Raw genomic sequence first — 17,997 nt, forward strand, 5'->3', positions numbered from 1 at the left:
AGACCAATTCACAATATATAAGTGAATGCAATTCTCAACTTCCAAGCCAATTTTGTAAGGTTGAGTAAGACCTTAAATCTACTTCTACAATGATATCAGAGTCAAGTTAGAGTCTGACTCTAACTCTACCTCCTCTCTTCCTTCTTCTCTTCCTTGTTTTCTCACTCTTCCTAGTCTGCTTAGTTGTCATCATCGCCACCTCCACCATTATCATTGTTTTACTATTGTTAAAATCACTTCACAAGTGCGCTAATCCTATCTATTTCTTTTTCTCATACATCTCCAATTAATAATTTATTAAAATATTTTGTTGGAATGGACAAAAAAATTGACATCCAATTTATTAAATAATTTTTTCGCTAAGTAATCAAAATACTATTTTACATACAAATTTTATGAAATTTAAAGTAGAAAATATTGAATCATTTTGCTGTCAGGTTTTACTGATGAAAATATATGAGTAATAACAATTCTATATTTTTTATGAATGATATAGAAGTGAGTGCAATCCTCAACTTCCAAGCCAATTTTGTAAGGTTGAATAAGACCTTAAATCTACTTCTAACATAGTATCAGAGCCAAGTTAGAGTCTGACTCTAACTCTACCTCCTCTCTTCCTTCTTCTCTTCTTGTTTTCTCACTCTTCCTTGTCTGCTTCATTGTCGTCATCGTCACCTCCACCATTATCATTGTTTTACTATTGTTAAAATCACTTCACAAGTGCGCTAATCCTATCTATTTCTTTTTCTCATACATCTCCAATTAATAATTTATTAAAATATTTTGTTGGAATGGACAACAAATTTGACATCCAATTTATTAAATAATTTTTTCGCTAAGTAATCAAAATACTATTTTACATACAAATTTTATGAAATTTAAAGTAGAAAATATTGAATCATCTTGCTGTCAGGTTTTACTGATGAAAATATATAAGTAATAACAATTCTATATTATTTATGAATTTTAATGATGAATTGACAAATATATTTATTAATAATTTAAATTTTAATTTATTGATAAATTTTATTGATGAATTTATTTTTCATTGATAAATTTTGTGTTATTAACTATTTCTACCTACAATTAAAGAATTTATTACACTGTCAATAGGTAATATCGGTTAATTGATTAATTGATAAAAATAATTATTATAGAATATTTATCATATAAAGTATTGAACTACTCTTCCAAATTACAAGTTGACAATTTGCAATCACACCAAGTAATTATTACTTTCTCCTGGAATAATTGATTCTGAATTTTGTTCTTTTGAAAGCTCTTTCGAGCTCTATGCCGACACCCTTATCCACGTCATTTCTTAGAATTTTGTATCTCAAACAGTGTCATCAAATCTTGTCAAAATTTTGAGCGAACCATTATTCTTTTGAGTGATTTTAGAGTTCATATCGAAGGAAAAACACAAAAACATCTCTTCAAAATATAATAATGACCTCAAACCAAGTAATTTTGGCGTGATGATAGACAACTCTGGGCGAGACTACGAACTTCAACTACGATGACACAAAGATTAGAGAAAAAAAAAATCACTTCATGCAAGTGTTGAACTAGTTTGTTGGAAAGTGTGAGTTTAAGTCTCAAATTGAATGAAAATAAAATAAAAAATTGAACACTATTGAACACTATATAAGGATAAAGACCTATAAACCCATCACCTTAAGGTGTTAGGTTAAGAATAGTATCAATCCCTTATGTTTGATTTGACTCATGTCTTATGGTTGTTGTATCTCCTCGACGAACCTCTTTCGAGAGACCCAACAGTGGTGTTAGGGACCCATAAACTCATCGCCTTAAGGTTTTTGGTTAAAGATGGTATCGATCCCTTATGTGTGGATTAGACTAATGTCTCATTAGTGTTATATATCTCCGGTAAACCTCTCTCAAAAAATCCAATTGAGCCCACGCAAAAAAGGAACAAACCTTGACGAGAAGATAACTTGGTGTTGTATTTTCCCGTTGAACTTCTCTCGAAAAAGAACAACCTTGATGGCAAGATAACCAGAGAGCCCCAATGGTACAATGATCAACAAACTTGAAGGTGCGAAAAAAAAAACAATTTTTTTGAACTTTGATTTCTCGGTCAACCGTGATTAAATACTTTGTGATAGTTACAATATTATCACCATATTTTTTATGACGTGGTCCTATAAAAATAATTAATTAATGAAAATTAAATTCTATTTTTGAATGTTGTTTTCTAGACTAAAAATGTAAACCATGTTAAATTATTTCTTACAACTAAAATTGATGTACAAATGGTTTGAATCCATAACTTTTAGTTTTGGTACTCATCTTAATTTCTTGCATTATTCTATTATGCATGAGTTGTTTATGTAAGTAAGGATAAGAAGTGGTATTGAGCGTTATTGTAAAATCTCATTACTCAAACATGTAAGTATTGTTGAATCAACGAGTCTGAAATGCTTAAGTTGTAGTTTGAAGGAGAAAGGAATTGTAAGATTTATTTGGTATAAGATTTGAATGATTCAATATTTGAGAAATTTGGTACGTAAATGATGGAGCATTCACATATCTGTGTGGCTCCATGTTGGGTAGCAGCACTTTAGGGACCAAAATGTGTTGATATAGAAGATACAGTTGTGATGACCACACCAAAGCAACAACATAACTATGCACTCATATTATGATACAAACACAACCTCATTTTCCCTTTTACCAACCGGCAATCACCACAAACGTAGCCCAACTTCTGCATCATCTTAATTTCACCAACTCATCTCTCTCTCTATGGCATATGGAGCCCATTCGCCATTTATTTCATCAAACTCAAACTCTCACTATCACTTTTCCCAAAACACTTTCCTATTTTATGTTCTCACATACCATACTCTGAGGTGCGTGCGTGCGTGCGAGGGATAGCAATTAGTAGCTCTGATGACAGCAGATTATAGTTAAACACGTTAAAGGAATTAAGAAATGAAGGTTTATGATGTTATTACAAGTTGAAAACACAATTATGAGTCGCGAATTGAGCGCGTAGGGATGAGAAGAGAAGAGAAGAAACGTAATTGTAATAAGGGTTGGGAGTTGCGACATAATGATTCAGTGGAGCTTATCCCTTATTCCCTTTTAGTGTTGATTCTGTTCTCTCCCCCTACACACACACATGTGATGGAGTAATAGTGAAGCAATTTAATAGTTTTTCTGTCATACATGCCTTCTTTTCAATGCCAATGTAATATTTCCACCAAAAAACACAAACATTAATTAATTCCTCATATTATTCTCATCATAGCAAATGCCTACGTTAAACTTACTTGGTTGGAAATTTTCGGAGCATTTTTTTTTTATAAAAAATTAAAATCATTCATGAACTGCTTTTTATAATACTATTTTAGTTTTTTTTTTTTAAGTTTAGGAAGCTAATTTATTTTTTAAAATTATAAAATTTTAACTTGTATTTTATGATTTCAAAATTTTTATATTACTTTATTCTCTTTATATTTCTTTTACTAATTTTAAATTGATACATTGTTAATTAAGTTAAGACTGGGGTGTTATAACTTCAACACGTTGTCTTTTTTTTTTCTTTTCCATACATATCATTACAAAATTTTTGTCAACATTAGTAGTTTTTTTTTTTACTTATGTCAACCAAGATATTTTGAGTTAACATTAATATATATTATCTTTATTTTGACGTTATTTATGATTTGTTTTACCAATCTCACATTAATTACAAAGTTAAAGTTTTTTTTTTTTTTTCATCAACAACTATCGTGACTTTCTTTAGTAAGTCAACATTTTGTAATCTATGTCAATATAAAATTATTTCTAGTTGATAGTGTTGAAATTATTTATATGAAACAAATTTATTTCTCGATTAATTTTTTTTTATAAATTTTGTCAATTAATGTTAACGGTACTATTTTGTTTATGTTAGTCAAATATTTTGAATTAAATTTTATAGCAATTTTTTCATCAATATGTGCATGGTCAAATGGTGTATTTAGTTTCTTTTTATTTAATTAGGTTTTGTCTCCTTAGTTTTCACCTGAAAGATAGGGGTTTCATAAAAACGGGGTAGCTTTTCAAATTATTAAAATGGATTAAATTTAAAAAATTATGAAATTAGATAAATCATATTTTAAAATACGATTTTAAAATTCATCCTTGCAAACATGTCTTTTTTTTTTTTAAGTATGGGAAAAAAAACACGACTTCAATATTGAAGTCTTGACTTCGGTTTAATTATTATAATAATATTAACCATAATTAAATAACGATAAAATAATAATTAAATAAATATAAACAATTATTAATTAACAGTAAAATAAATAAATATTAATTGTTAATATCATTATTCTAATATTAATAACTGTTATACTAATATTAATAAGATTACTATAAACAATACTAATAATTAAAATCACTAATTAGAAATATTAATATTAATTAATAATTAATAATATTAATTATTATTCAGTTTAATCATTAATAATATTAATATTTTTATTAATTTTATTAGTATGGATACTTTTATTATTAATTATTAATCACTATTAATTATAATTATTATTTATTTATTTTGTTTAATATTATTGTAATAAAACTGAAGTCATCATTTGAAACGAAAATGGCCTATTTTCATAGTTTTTAGAAATTGTATTTGGTAATTTATAAAATATATACTATTTTCGTAAAAATAGAGAAAAATAAATGAATGCTTTAATGGGAGATCATAGTGAAAAATAGAATTTGATCAACATTCGTTAAAATGAATGAAAATAATTCAGTCTTTTTTACCGAACTAATCAATTACATTTTAAAATTACACATGATTTCGCTGTCAAAAAACATTATATACCAGGTCAAGTCGTACTTACACAACTTGTGAAAAAGATGTCATTCCCGTAAACAACTTTTGACCACAAAGTGAAGTCGTGGAAGCACGTTATAACTTCTGTAAAAACTTAAAGTCATCATAACTTAATCAGTGTTACTTATACATAATCAAAGTCGTGCAAGTGACACACGAATTCAACATAGATAGGATAAAGATAAAGCCTTGGAAGCATAACGCATTTTTTTTGTAAAAATAGACAAACACTAAAGTCGTGTTGGTAAGTGATGACTTCTGTCATTTTTTCATTGAGAAGAAATTGTTTTCTTTCATGACAACTTTGATTAAATTTTTTAAAAAGTATATAATAACAAAAGTTGTGCATGTATGTTAATGATTGTTATATTAATATTAATAATTATGTAAGTATAACAAAAATTTAATTTAAATTGAACTGAAATCGTTTTATCCTCGGGTAATTACGGTTTGTTTTTATATTTAAATTTGTGTTGGTTTCTAAAATTGCCTTATTTTTTTTAGTTAAATTACTAATATATTGTTAAAATTTAGTTAAGGAAATATAATGAAATTAGTCAAATAGAAGGTGTAAATTATTTTAAATTTCCCTAGAATTAATTCCTACTAATAAAGAAATTAACAATTAATAAATGTTATTAGTATTTTGAAGAAAGCTTGTCTCATCTATTTTTCTCTCAGGCCTTTATATGGTCTCTTTACACTAGCGAGGTGTCATCCTTTAACACCAAAATATCCATAAAATACAGATGCATTTTTAGTAAATAAAATCCAATTAAATAGTATTTTTGTTTAATGAAGTGAATGCAGACGAAATAATTCAACCACTGAAAGCAACAGTAGAGTGATACTAGGAATCTTCAATTGTGTCAATTTTAAGCTTCCTCTTTTGTCTGGCACACAGGCTGCACCCAAGTTTTTTTTTCCTTCCCTCCGCGTGTGCAAATAATTTATCTCACTTTTTTTATCGCCACAAAAATACTCTATCTTTCGTATTCCAAATATTAATGCATTATAATATTATTTTCTACAAATGACTACCCTTAAGATGATTTTACAGTATTAAATATTATTACTTTTGTTTTTCTTGTAATAATTAATATCTTAAAAACAAAGATAGAGACGCAAATTTCACCTTGCTTTCATGTTTTGGCCAGTATCATATTAATGATGTTGTGTCATATCAGTTAAACTCGTGTTTCATTTTTGTGTCATATCAATTGGATAAAAATTCAAAAAGAAGAAGAAAAATATATTTAGGATTCATCTCTCCATCATTCTTTGGGCAGCTTGTTGAACCTGACTTTTCAGCCCCACCTTTGCATATTTTATGGGTTGACTGAAAGAATATAATCTAGCAAGGACTTTTAGATTGAACCTGTTCTTACTTTCAAACCTAATGCTTCTACGATTCTGGTGAAGAGGTTGTTAGAAAATAAAGTGAAGCGACTCTGCGAGAAGTGTTATGTTATCGAGTGTAGGAATTAGAAGGAAACAAAAATTAAACAAACGTTTTAAAAACATTTAAATGCAATTATTTGTCATTATAATTGAGAATGTACGTTAATTTGAAGGGGAAGGTAAAAGTATTGGTGAAATAAATGGTAATGAAGCGGATTTGAATGGAAAGGGGTGAATAGATGAAAAGGTGTAGTAGAATTTGAAGAGCTTTAACATAGTGTTTTGGTTTGGGTGAGGTAAAATTGAAGTGAAAAAGTGTAAACGCGACAATTAATAGAGTCCTATTGAGTTCCACCTTTTGATGTACACACACGCACTCGTTTTCTCTTTGGACCTTTTTTCTTTGCGGCAGCATGGCATGGCGCTTGCACCTAAAGGCTCCAAAGATTTTATGTTCGCCCCGCGTGCGCTGGGTAACGTTTTAAACATTGTTTTTTGTTTCTTTCAAAAACATTAAGACCAAAACAGAACCACTTAACTAAAGTCAAGTCTCAAATTCACATTATCGCATAATAACAAACAAAAAACGACCAACAACTCTTACTCTTCTCTGCCCCTCACCGCACCCCACCCACCGACTGACCGGCCACGACCGCAATCAGCGCCCCTTCGCCGTTCACATACAATCGTCAATGCAATGTTTCCTTATTTTCTTCGAAAAACGAAACTTAACAACACAGAAAGAAAATAACTCCATTCAACTTGGATTCACATCTTACTGAACAAATATACATTACAACATTCATCCTACTTATTAAGCAGAGGAACAAGTATTACAGATTAAAATTTAAACAAAACTTCACTCTCAACTCAACTCATCCCGTTCGCTATTTGTAACGGAGTAGTACCTAAAACAACTGAATAAATAAAATACGAAAATAAAGCTTTTTTTTTTTGGAGGGTTTGAAAAAGAAAAAGAAAAGATGAAGTAATTTATTTAATATTTTTACCACCGGGAGCAAAATCTGCCGTGAATAGGCAGGGCGGAAAGGATTAAGGATTAACGATTGACGTATGGTGAGTGAGAAGAGAAATCTCAGAGCAGAACGAGAGGATCAGAAGCTTGCAAAATGTCTTGGAAGTAATCGTCTACTTGGCAGAAGGTGGATGGAGAGCACGCTTTGTCGAAATCTATGAGGGAATCCGCAAGCAAAATACTACTTGTGTCGCTCAGAACTTCTTCCGGGGAAAACGCCATGCTTTCGCCAAACATATGGGACTCATCTACTACACGCTCTTCTTCAAACACAAGAGGGTACTCCGGGGCTGAGAAATTGAACACATCATCCCACTCCGGCAAGTTCTCCATCGCCATAAACTCTCCCTTTTCGTCAAACCAACTCGTTTCGGTCTCACCCTGGCACTCTCTCAACCCCTCCTCGGTTTTCTCTGAATTCTCTTCGCTCGAGTTGCTTCGGAAGTGGAGCACCGAAGTGGGGGAGGAGAGGTTGTGGTGGCAATGATCGTCGCCGGAGTCGTACCCAGACCCAGAGGCCTCTTCAGCCACACCCACCTTCAATTCCGGAACCTCCGCCGCCTCAACCGGCGGAGTTTCTTTCTGCGGCGGCGTTACGAAGTTTGTCAAGGCGTCCGGGCCGCGAAGCCTGATAGCGGCATTGTCGTAGACCATGGCCGCTTCCTCGGCAGTGTCGTAAGTTCCCAACCAGAGACGCACCCTTCTGGCCGGATCTCGAATCTCGGCAGCCCATTTCCCCCACGGTCTCTGGCGGACGCCGCGGAACTTCTTGCCGGAGTGGAGCTTGACCTGGCGGCGGCATGGCTCGGCAGCGGGCCTCTTGCGGGCATTGGAGAGGACGTTGGGGGCGGCGGTGGTGGCTGTTTCTATCTCAATCTGGTTGACATAACGCTTGATTCTCTGGCGGGTGAAGGGGAAGGACTCTTCGTCGCTGGAAGAGTCGGTGGCGTCCGGATCAGTGTATGATATCCGGACTACTCTGCGGTCTGTGTTTGAATTGGTTTGGGATTTTTTGGGTGAGAGGAGCTTCTTGGTGACGGTGTGATGCAGTGTGTGTTTACATAGGATACTCTCTTCCATTAGTAATAGTAGTGTATGGGTAGTGTTAGTATTGTGTGTGTGTGGTGGAAGTGTAATGACTGTAGCAGGAAACAGAAATAGGCGTGGTGTGGGAATAAAAGAGAATGAATCGTGAAGGAGAAGGGTTGGGGGTTTTATGTGGGGGGAGAAATGTTGGAAAAGGTAAGGGAAGGTTAAAAGGAAAAAAGAGGAAAGCAAGAAATATTAAAAACGGAAGGGAGTCGACATGGTCGGGAGTGATAGGAATAAAGAGAAAAGAAGAACTTTTGACATCATGGGGGTTGAGAGAAAGAGAAAGGGAATTATTGAGAGGATGGTGATTCCAATAGTGTTGTTGTTCCTGAGATGAGATGGTGGCGGAGACTTTCGTTGAAACTTCTTCTTCCTCTAGTGCCGCTCTTGAATGGAAAAAGGATATATTGGGATTCAAAGTGAAAGGAGAATAGAAGGGTAGAGAAGTGCAGATTGTGCAGGTTGAAGGGTACTGATACTACTGCCTCTGCGAGCTCTAGTTCAATCGTTAAACAAGAACCAAAACTTCACTTCCTGCTCTCAGCTCCGTAACACTGAATTCCCTGTTTTATAGGATCCACCACCCAGACCAGACCCGAACGATTACAATATCACTTCTATTAAATTAAATAAAAAATAAAATAAATGAATATCACATGTACTACTACTATTACAACTACTGTATATACGGTCTTTTTTATTTGTTTAAAATAAAAATGTTTAAGGAGGGGTGGAGTAGAGGGAGGGAGGGAGTTGTGTAGGTGGTGTGAGAAGGCGGAAGAATACGGGTCGCCGCATCCATGGGATTGAAACACGTTGCAGATACGGTTCCACATGAGCCCGGGACACCAATGAGACAACATCTAACGGTGATGATTAATCATATGGCACATGGTTGGGTATGGTGTGATGTGAGTCACGTGAGGCCCAAGATACCCGCCCCTTTGCCCTTCATGAGTCAAAATGCTTTGACTAATGAACCCCTATTTTTCCTAATTCAACCTTTTCCCCTGCCAAATGAAGAGAGAGAGGTGGGTGAGTCATGTATGTGTGGGTCATTAACTTTTTTTTAAGCAGTCACTCACAATGTTTTTTTATTTTTCTTGTTAAATGTTAAATCATTATTATATTTAACTTTTTACAGCTAGAGGTAGAAGTTAACGTGGCGGGCAACCTAGAATTTGCGGCCATTTACAATTCCACTCTGTACGTCTCTGGGTTTTTTCTGCTCACTGTTATTTCGAGATGATCCAACTCTACGCGCTATACACCACGTCTTTACTACACTCCACTCTCCCACCTCCTACAAAATACTACAACATTTTTTCTTTTACCACATACCAAATTTAATAACACTTTTCATTAAAATACCAAACATTAAATTTTACATAAACTATTAAAATATCTATATCTTCAGTTACGGAGCCGTCTACACTCCTCGATGATGTTGGACGCGCTGACTAAGATTTCTTAATCACTCACCCATAACCGTTTCACACTTTGTGTTTAGTTCAAAACTGTGCATTATTTAAAATATTATTTTCACAAATGCAAAGTTTATTTGTATTCCACTAATCATAATTTCTTTTTTAATATATAATTGTTGTATTAAATCATTTGAGTTAAGTACTATAGATAAGGTAAAAGAAAAAATCATTCATCGAATCGATTTGATTGTTGTATTAAATCAATCGACCACTCATAAAAATATCTACACATCGGTTAAACCGAAAGTGCATGTAAAGATTACATTTGTGAATTTTACAATAAATTTATAGGCGTATGGAATTTACCTGGTATTATTTAAGTGCTTTGAGCACAATTCCTTTATAATCTTAAGATTTGGACCAAGGGGAATAACTAGCAAGCTTAAAAAAAAAATGGGAAACAAGGAAAGCTACGTATGACAGTAAATGAGAGAGAATTCAATATGTAAGTTCCCAAAAATTGATTATGATGATGCAAAAACAGCAAAGGATCACTTGATGTTAAAAATAATAATTTTCTTTAAAAATATAAAAACGTATGGAATGTCTAAAGTATACTCCTCCTATAAATGTGTTAGAATCATAGAAAGGTACATTGGTTACAAAAACATTTAAACCAAGAGATGTTTTGCTTAAGATGTTTGTTATTGACAAACGTTATGAAGCATGTGATTTGAGTATGATTTGTTCTGAAGGGATGAAGACATGCAACAAGGAAGATATGTAACGTAAAATTGAGAGTTATTCAATAGTCAACTTCAAAATACCACATGAAGATGTGATCAAAGAATGTGTTTTCAGTATGAAGTAGTAGCCAAATTATAGAAGCTATTTTTCAAAAACAACAGCTGTTTTATTTTGTCAAAGACACAGGTACGAATCTTTCTAGATAGTCATCATTAATTTCCAATAAATAAGGTTGCCGTTGCTGTATTGTTTAATCATGGGTTCTTCAATATTTAAAAATCTATATGTACACCACAACCCATAACAAAATTTCCAATAGAAATGTGTATGTGTTTGCTCGTGTTTAATTTCCTTTTCAAGTAACCTGATAGAGCTGAAGGTTTTTGAGGGAAGTATTTGAAAGGAGACCCAGTCATGTGGATAGTAACAGTTATTTAAATTTTCTTGATATAGTTAGATTTTTACAATAAAAGATCTATGAATAGAGTCAGTGATATGCATGTTTTGTTGAAACACACTACATTAATATTCAGAATTTATTGGTTCAGAAAACAATATTTAAGTTTTTACCTAATTTTAGATACCAGTTTCTTCACTTATGACTTATTGTTTACTCTTTACGTTTTCAACATTTAATTCTTGCTCTTCTTCATCTTCTTTTCTTTTCCCTTCTTTTCATTTACCATTCAGTTGTTTTTTTTTTTCATGTTTATTTGTTTTCCTTGACAACTTATTTCTTTGCCATTTTACAACTTCCGTACTGTTTTACATTCTTGTATTTATGTTTCAAAGTGGTTTCAAGTTGTATGAATGTCTTTAAGTTTGAACCATCTAACATTTCGAAGTTATTTTCTTTCTTATACGTCCATACTTTCAATTTAAAAGTATTATTTTTACGTATATTCATTGCATTTTGTGTCTTCAAGTTTTTGTGTTTTAAGTAAGATTTCAAATTCTGTCAAGTTTAAGTTTATAAATAGAAAAAAAAAATACTTAATTAGAATAAAATAATAATTATATTTATTAACAAATATCAATCGTTGATAAAAGGAAGGTGATACTTCATATATAATATATCATAACTAAAAAGATATTTCACTTTAATTTCATTTAATTAGTGGTCATAAACGAAATTTGACGTTTATTCTGGGTATTAAATTTAGCTAAACCATTGGTTAGAAATTTAATCATTTATTCAAAAACAGAAAATCATAATACTATTTCCGAATTTCAATTTTGATAAATTGGGTACTGTGAATATGTATGAGAAAATTTTTGAAATTAAATTATTTTAATAATCAATTATCTTTTATAACTGATTAAAATCGTTGTCATTTTCATTTGGCTAAAATCACAAAAAAGTTATTTCAAGAAAATAATTTTAGCTTTCACATGTTAGAAACAGAGTAGGAACGAAGTCGAAAGAAGAAAAAAAACTATATATTGAAAAATAATTAATTTAGATTCTTATTATTTTAATAATATAATCGATGATATTACATGTTTATCTATGTGATGATTCCTTCTTCTCTTTCTTTCATTATCACAAGGCAACAACAGAAGAGTGTTTTCCTTCTTTTTCACCAACTTTATAAGGAAAAGACTCCACCAGAACTCTTCAATCAATTTATGCAAATAAGTGGTGAAATTAGATGTACCGAATGATCTCTTTTCATTTTTATCCATTACAATTTTTGGTTGACTATGCTCCAACAACTCATCCACTTAGAGGGTAAATCTTTCTTATCAGTTAAAATCTTTATATAATTTTATTTACTTCGGATTTTAACTTATAACTACAAATTGAAAGTAAGACTAGCTATTTTTTTAACTATAAAAATAGTATGCAGAGGCATTACAGTTGAGCCAACAATCCCAGCTAGATTGACGGGGATGTACGAAAAATCTCAAATAAATATATTTTTTTTAAATGCATCATACAATTCTTAAAATGATCAACTTGTTTTTTTGTTGCTGTTTTTCTAAAGCCGAAATAAAGAATGGTTGAAATTATAAATCAGTAATAATGAGCATAATTCAAGTGGCTTACTTGATTGTGTTTGGTTTACTTGCTGTTTTTGAGAAAAATCCAACTTGGGAACTAACTGCTAGAAAGATACAAAATTAAGTTTAGCAACAAATTGAAATTTTGACCCGTAAAAGAAGACAACCACCGCTAAGAATTGAAATTTTGACCTTCATTTTTTTTTTCCAAATTTTCTAGAAAAAAAATTAGAAAATGAGCTTAAAATTTGGAAGGTAAATTTATGGGCGTAGCTAGAAGCCAAGACCGGCTCCATGGAAGAGACATGGAAGTACGTGAAAGGCAAAACAGTAGATAAAACAAAATTGCCGACAATTTGGTTTTATTTCGAGGAAGTAACCAAACCGAGATAAAAGAAAAACAGAACAAAAAAATTATAGTTTGTAGAGTTTAGTGAAACACTACTGATCTGGCTTCTCATAAGGCAACTAAGCATACGTCTTTATGTGTCACGTAGGAACCTGTTGGTGGATATGCTCTCTCAATAACAATTCGACAAATATTTAAAAATAAAAATAAATGCAACAACATTTTATTTAATTTAAATATTTCTGTTAAAAATAAAGGGACTGCCTTGCCGTTTTCGACTTGAAAGCCAGTTTTGGTTTTTGCGCCATCCTTTGTGGTTAGATACATGTGCTATCATACACTAATGCTATTTTTGTTGACATTACTCCACATTTCAAACATATTCACCTTGATCAAATTTACATGCATATGCATTACGTACTAAATCACTTTTTTTTTTCGCCTAAAAACATCAAATATCAGACTTAATATGAGGTTTAATTTTTCTTTAACGTTGTGTTGCTTTACTGGTCTCTAATATAAACTATTGCAATTTTTTTAATTCATATATAGGTAAAGTCCTATAATAAATAGATACAAGACGAAAATAATATGCGTATTTTCCTTATTTTTTTTTTAAAAAATAATGACGTGTTTTGAATTGTTTAAAAGATAAAAAATAAGGTAGTACTTTTGTAATTAATTTTTTAGACAAGTTAAACGAAACGTGTCCTGTATTGCATTAATTAATAATAAATATACATTGGACGTGCATGTTGGCGTAGTGAGAATGCAAGTGTACCTCTGTAAGGAAAAAACTGAAGGGTACGTGTGGCTAATTTTGGGAGGTTGGTTTTCTCTTGATTGTGTGAATATTAGTTCTTGGATTTATTCATAAAACATATATATTTATCATTCTAAATTACAAGTCCATAATGTATATGCATGGTTTATTTGTGGGTTTTTTCTGTGTACAAATTCACGCGGTTCAATTCATGGACCAATAATTTGGCTAAAACATGTGACCATTAAGAGTGAAACGTCCATTCACTAGTTTTAGATATTTCACACCTTGTTTACTTGTTATAATTCTCATGTGTAGCTATATATCATTTAATAAATCATAAAGGTGTACATTGTTTTTACATTATGAGAAAACAAAAATCCCTTTGAATGGAAAAATGGCAGAATGATAATAAAAGCATTTATAAAGGTGGTGAAAATGACAGCTTCACATATAAACCAATTTAATGTATCCGAATTCTGTTTTATAAATTATAGTAGTAGAATTGGGAGGTGGAATATTATTGGTTTGGTTGATAGAAGCAAACAAAATTCGAGTGTTATAAAGACAAGGGACGCTATGAGTATATATACTTGGCATCAATGAATGGGATAAGGAGGTATCTAACGCAACTTGGTTTAGACAAGTGGACACATTTGACATTTACCAAAATATAAAATCATACGTTGTTAATTTGGTAGCCAAGTTAGTAAAATTTTACGCATTCGATATATACAAGGATAAATCATTTTAATTCTATTGATTAATGGAATAAAAAATAATAAAAATGTTGACCTTGGGTTTTTGGTGTATGTGAATGGGGTTTTATGTCGACATAAAATGATGAGATGAAAATTGAAACAATGTTGTGTGTTTTTGAAAGATCCCATGATTTAGGAGGCAGCAATAGAAATATAGATATATGGATCTTGAAAGACAAAAAATGAGAGTGAAGAGTGATGAATCCTTGGAAAGTGGTCCTATGATGAGTGTGTAGGTGCATTGACATTGAGCCAAGTGAAACAAAAGTTGAAGCCAAGGCAGACACACAGCCAAGAACACCGAATTCGACAAATTACTGGGTGGGTTGCGTCCCACTTTTTCATTTATATTAAAATTGAAAGAAACAGGCGACTTCAATTAACTCAACATAATCTGTTATATTGGGAGTAAGAAGATGGTGAATATTTATATGAAAAATTGAGTGATGAATTTAAGTATTTCGTTGTTTGTGTGTCCGTACGAGATTCGATGCCCTTGAATTGAGTGTGACCGGCACATCACACTCCTTTGGGTTCAGTGAATTCAACGCTAGCTAAGCTACCTTATGTTCTGCAACTTGATTACTGAGCTGCCATCCACCATGCACTCTTCTCCTCTCTATATAAAACTTTTTTCCATTTCTCCAAGGATACCAAGCTAATTCAATTCCATGCAAATAAAACATAATTTAAGATTGGTTTAATTCATTTGCTTCGCCACCTTCTCTTATTTGCTTTTCAATTTCATTCCTTTGCTACATAGTTTTTCCTCAATTTTTTTAATTTTCCAGCTAGATGTATGTTTAGTTCAGGTACAAAAGTTTAACCAATTCAGTTATTGAATTTTATATTGTGTATACAAAATTTGGTATAATTTTAGTGTTGCTGCTGGTCTCAATTGTCATATAGCGGAGGCTAAGTGCACTGACTCACAATCAAATCATGATGTTTGGACTTGTGTTATACTTTTAAGTAAAAAAGTTGTATCTTGATTAATGACTATTTTTAGTCTAGTAATAGAGTTTGATCTTAACAATTAGTATTATACCCAAAATCATGAGTTCAATTCCTAATAGATAATTATTAATCCAAGTATAACAATTATAAATTTCGAATAACATTACCGGTATACCTTGTGTAACAATAGATTTAGTTTAAGTTATTACATTCAATAATAACAATTGGTTACTTTATTTTTATTAGGTTTAATTACTTGATAGATTTCTGAAACAAAGTAATTTTTTGAATTGAATTCTTATAAAACAGAAATTACTTGCCAACTTCTGACAGTAGACAAAACCAAAACTTACACTTTTAATCTACATTTCTATCCAGTATTTTCAACTTTTATCATTGTAATTTTCGTTTCGTGAACAAATTAAAATTTTAATAAAAACAATTAACTTATTTTAACAACATTATGTGTCATATTAATATAAACTATAGTTTGATAGTTTTTAAAAATACATATATAGATTATCATCAATATAATGTTAGGGTTACCAGGAGATCATTGGGGAGATACAACACCAATGAGACTTGAGCCCAACCGCATAAGAAATTGACACCACTCTTAACCCAAAACCTTAAGGCACTTTGTCTTTATATAGTGTTCTACTTTCTCATTTCTAGCTAATGTGGACACATTTGGATTCCTAACAATCTTCGCCCCAAGGGTGAGTCCCTTCACATTGCTACTTTCCTCTCGAGCTAACCAAGTATCCCCTTTTCTGTACCGTCATTCTTCTTAACGGAACTCGCTTACTTTACCTACTATCAGGAAGACTTTCAATACAGGAACTCGTCTAAGCCGATCATCACACGAACCAAGCTCTGATACCACTTGTTAGGTTTACAGAAGGGGATCACTGAAAGATACAACACCAATCAGACTTGAGCCCAATTACATAAGACATTGATATCACTTTCAACCCAAAACCTTAAGACGATGAGTTTATGGGTCTTTATCTTTATACAATATTCCTCTCTCGAAAGACCCGACATATAATACTCCATATTAGTATTGTAGTAGAGCTATTGTTAAATATATCGACAATTTAATTTTCATTAGACAATTTCTTTTCTCGAGAGAAATAATTTTTTGTGTTACTGTATGGCATTTTTATGAGTTATTATAATACGATGACTAATGAAATAAACAGTATTAGATTTCTAAAAAGGAAACAGAAGATATGTAGTAGTCTTTTTGTTGTACGAATAATTTTAATAATACATAAGTTTCCATTTCTTAAATCTTATTTGATTTAATATTAAATGCAATTTTATCTTGAGCAAAACATAATGTAAAATTGATATTGAAAAATATTATAAAAATAAAAATGGTAAATAAACATAAGTAGTGTTTTTAATTAATTTAGAAATAGTTAATTTTTTTGTTGAGCAGGTCACGTTACCGTAATAACTCCCAAAACATAAACTAGTGAATTATAAGACCTATTCTAAAAAGATGGGCCAATTGCCGCATAATTTGAAGCTTTAATTAGTATGTTGTCGGTATTAATTTTTGTTTCTCTGTTTGAGATGGAACAACGTAGCTCGTACTTCCATGTAAGAAAAAAGACAGTAACGGTGGGAAGGCTTCAGAGCTGTGAATTTTAAATGATATTGGTAATAATATTATTACAGAATGGAATGATATTAAATGTTATCTTCACTAAGAACGCGCCCATAAGCTTCTCCCCGAAGCAAGAGATGTTGGTTTTGTGTGTGTCATAATTTTCAACCATATCACAACAAATCACATAACAGACTTCCTTTCTTACCACACTCTCACACTTCTTCTACACATCACGTGACTCTTTCCACGTTTCACAACTACAGTTAAACTGGAGAACAATCACTTTGTTTTTTGAAAAAATTACTTGTAAATAAAAATCCCCTTCATAGAAAGTAAGTTTTTGCTCTCCGAATCAAAAGATGCTGCCCTGATGACATATTGCAATGAATATAATTCCCAAAAGTAAACCAAACCAAAAGAAGAGCAAAAAAGTAAAAGACCTACATTATGCAGTTTTCTCTAGGAGATAAAAAAAGAATCAGATTTGCCTTGCTAAGCTTTTTCTTTCTCATGTAAAGTAGTTCTCCAACCGCAAACGTGAGGGAAAGTGAACTAAATTTATAAATGTTGCAAAAAAAAAAATTGTTCTTAAACTACTATTTGGAAGAGTTTCTACTGCAATTTTTTATGAGCATAAAGTTTTGTTAATAATAAAGAGTACGGGAGGTACTCTAACTTACAAAGCAAAAGAGTTAGAAAAGGTTGAAAACTCATTACACACACAATTTTAAACATGAAAAAGGATTGTGAATCCACAGAGAGAACAAAAACCAACTTTAAAGAAAACCATGACCAAGATCTAATGCGTATTAAATTCCAACACTTACTCAGCATTCACCTGCTGTCCCTACAAAATAATCTCATTCAACTCAAACTTAATTTAGTGGGGAATAAAAATACACTAGTTTTTTTAAAAATAACAAACAAAAATAATAGATTAAGGGCTTTTCACTTTTCAAATCTTAGCTGTCCATCACA

At 31.7% G+C, this 17,997-nt stretch overlaps 1 protein-coding gene across 1 annotated transcript; it reads right to left on the reverse strand.

The window, feature by feature from the left end:
- Positions 1-7,006: 7,006 nt before the first annotated feature.
- Positions 7,007-8,947, reverse strand: LOC114162157 (pathogenesis-related genes transcriptional activator PTI6). The gene has a single exon (XM_028045949.1). It carries the CDS (start codon positions 8,376-8,378, stop codon positions 7,359-7,361), a length of 1,020 nt encoding a protein of 339 aa, XP_027901750.1. The 5' UTR covers positions 8,379-8,947; the 3' UTR covers positions 7,007-7,358.
- Positions 8,948-17,997: the final 9,050 nt, after the last annotated feature.

Source organism: Vigna unguiculata, chromosome 9, assembly GCF_004118075.2.
Source record: "Vigna unguiculata cultivar IT97K-499-35 chromosome 9, ASM411807v1, whole genome shotgun sequence".
In the NCBI taxonomy this organism is placed as follows: Eukaryota; Viridiplantae; Streptophyta; class Magnoliopsida; order Fabales; family Fabaceae; genus Vigna; species Vigna unguiculata.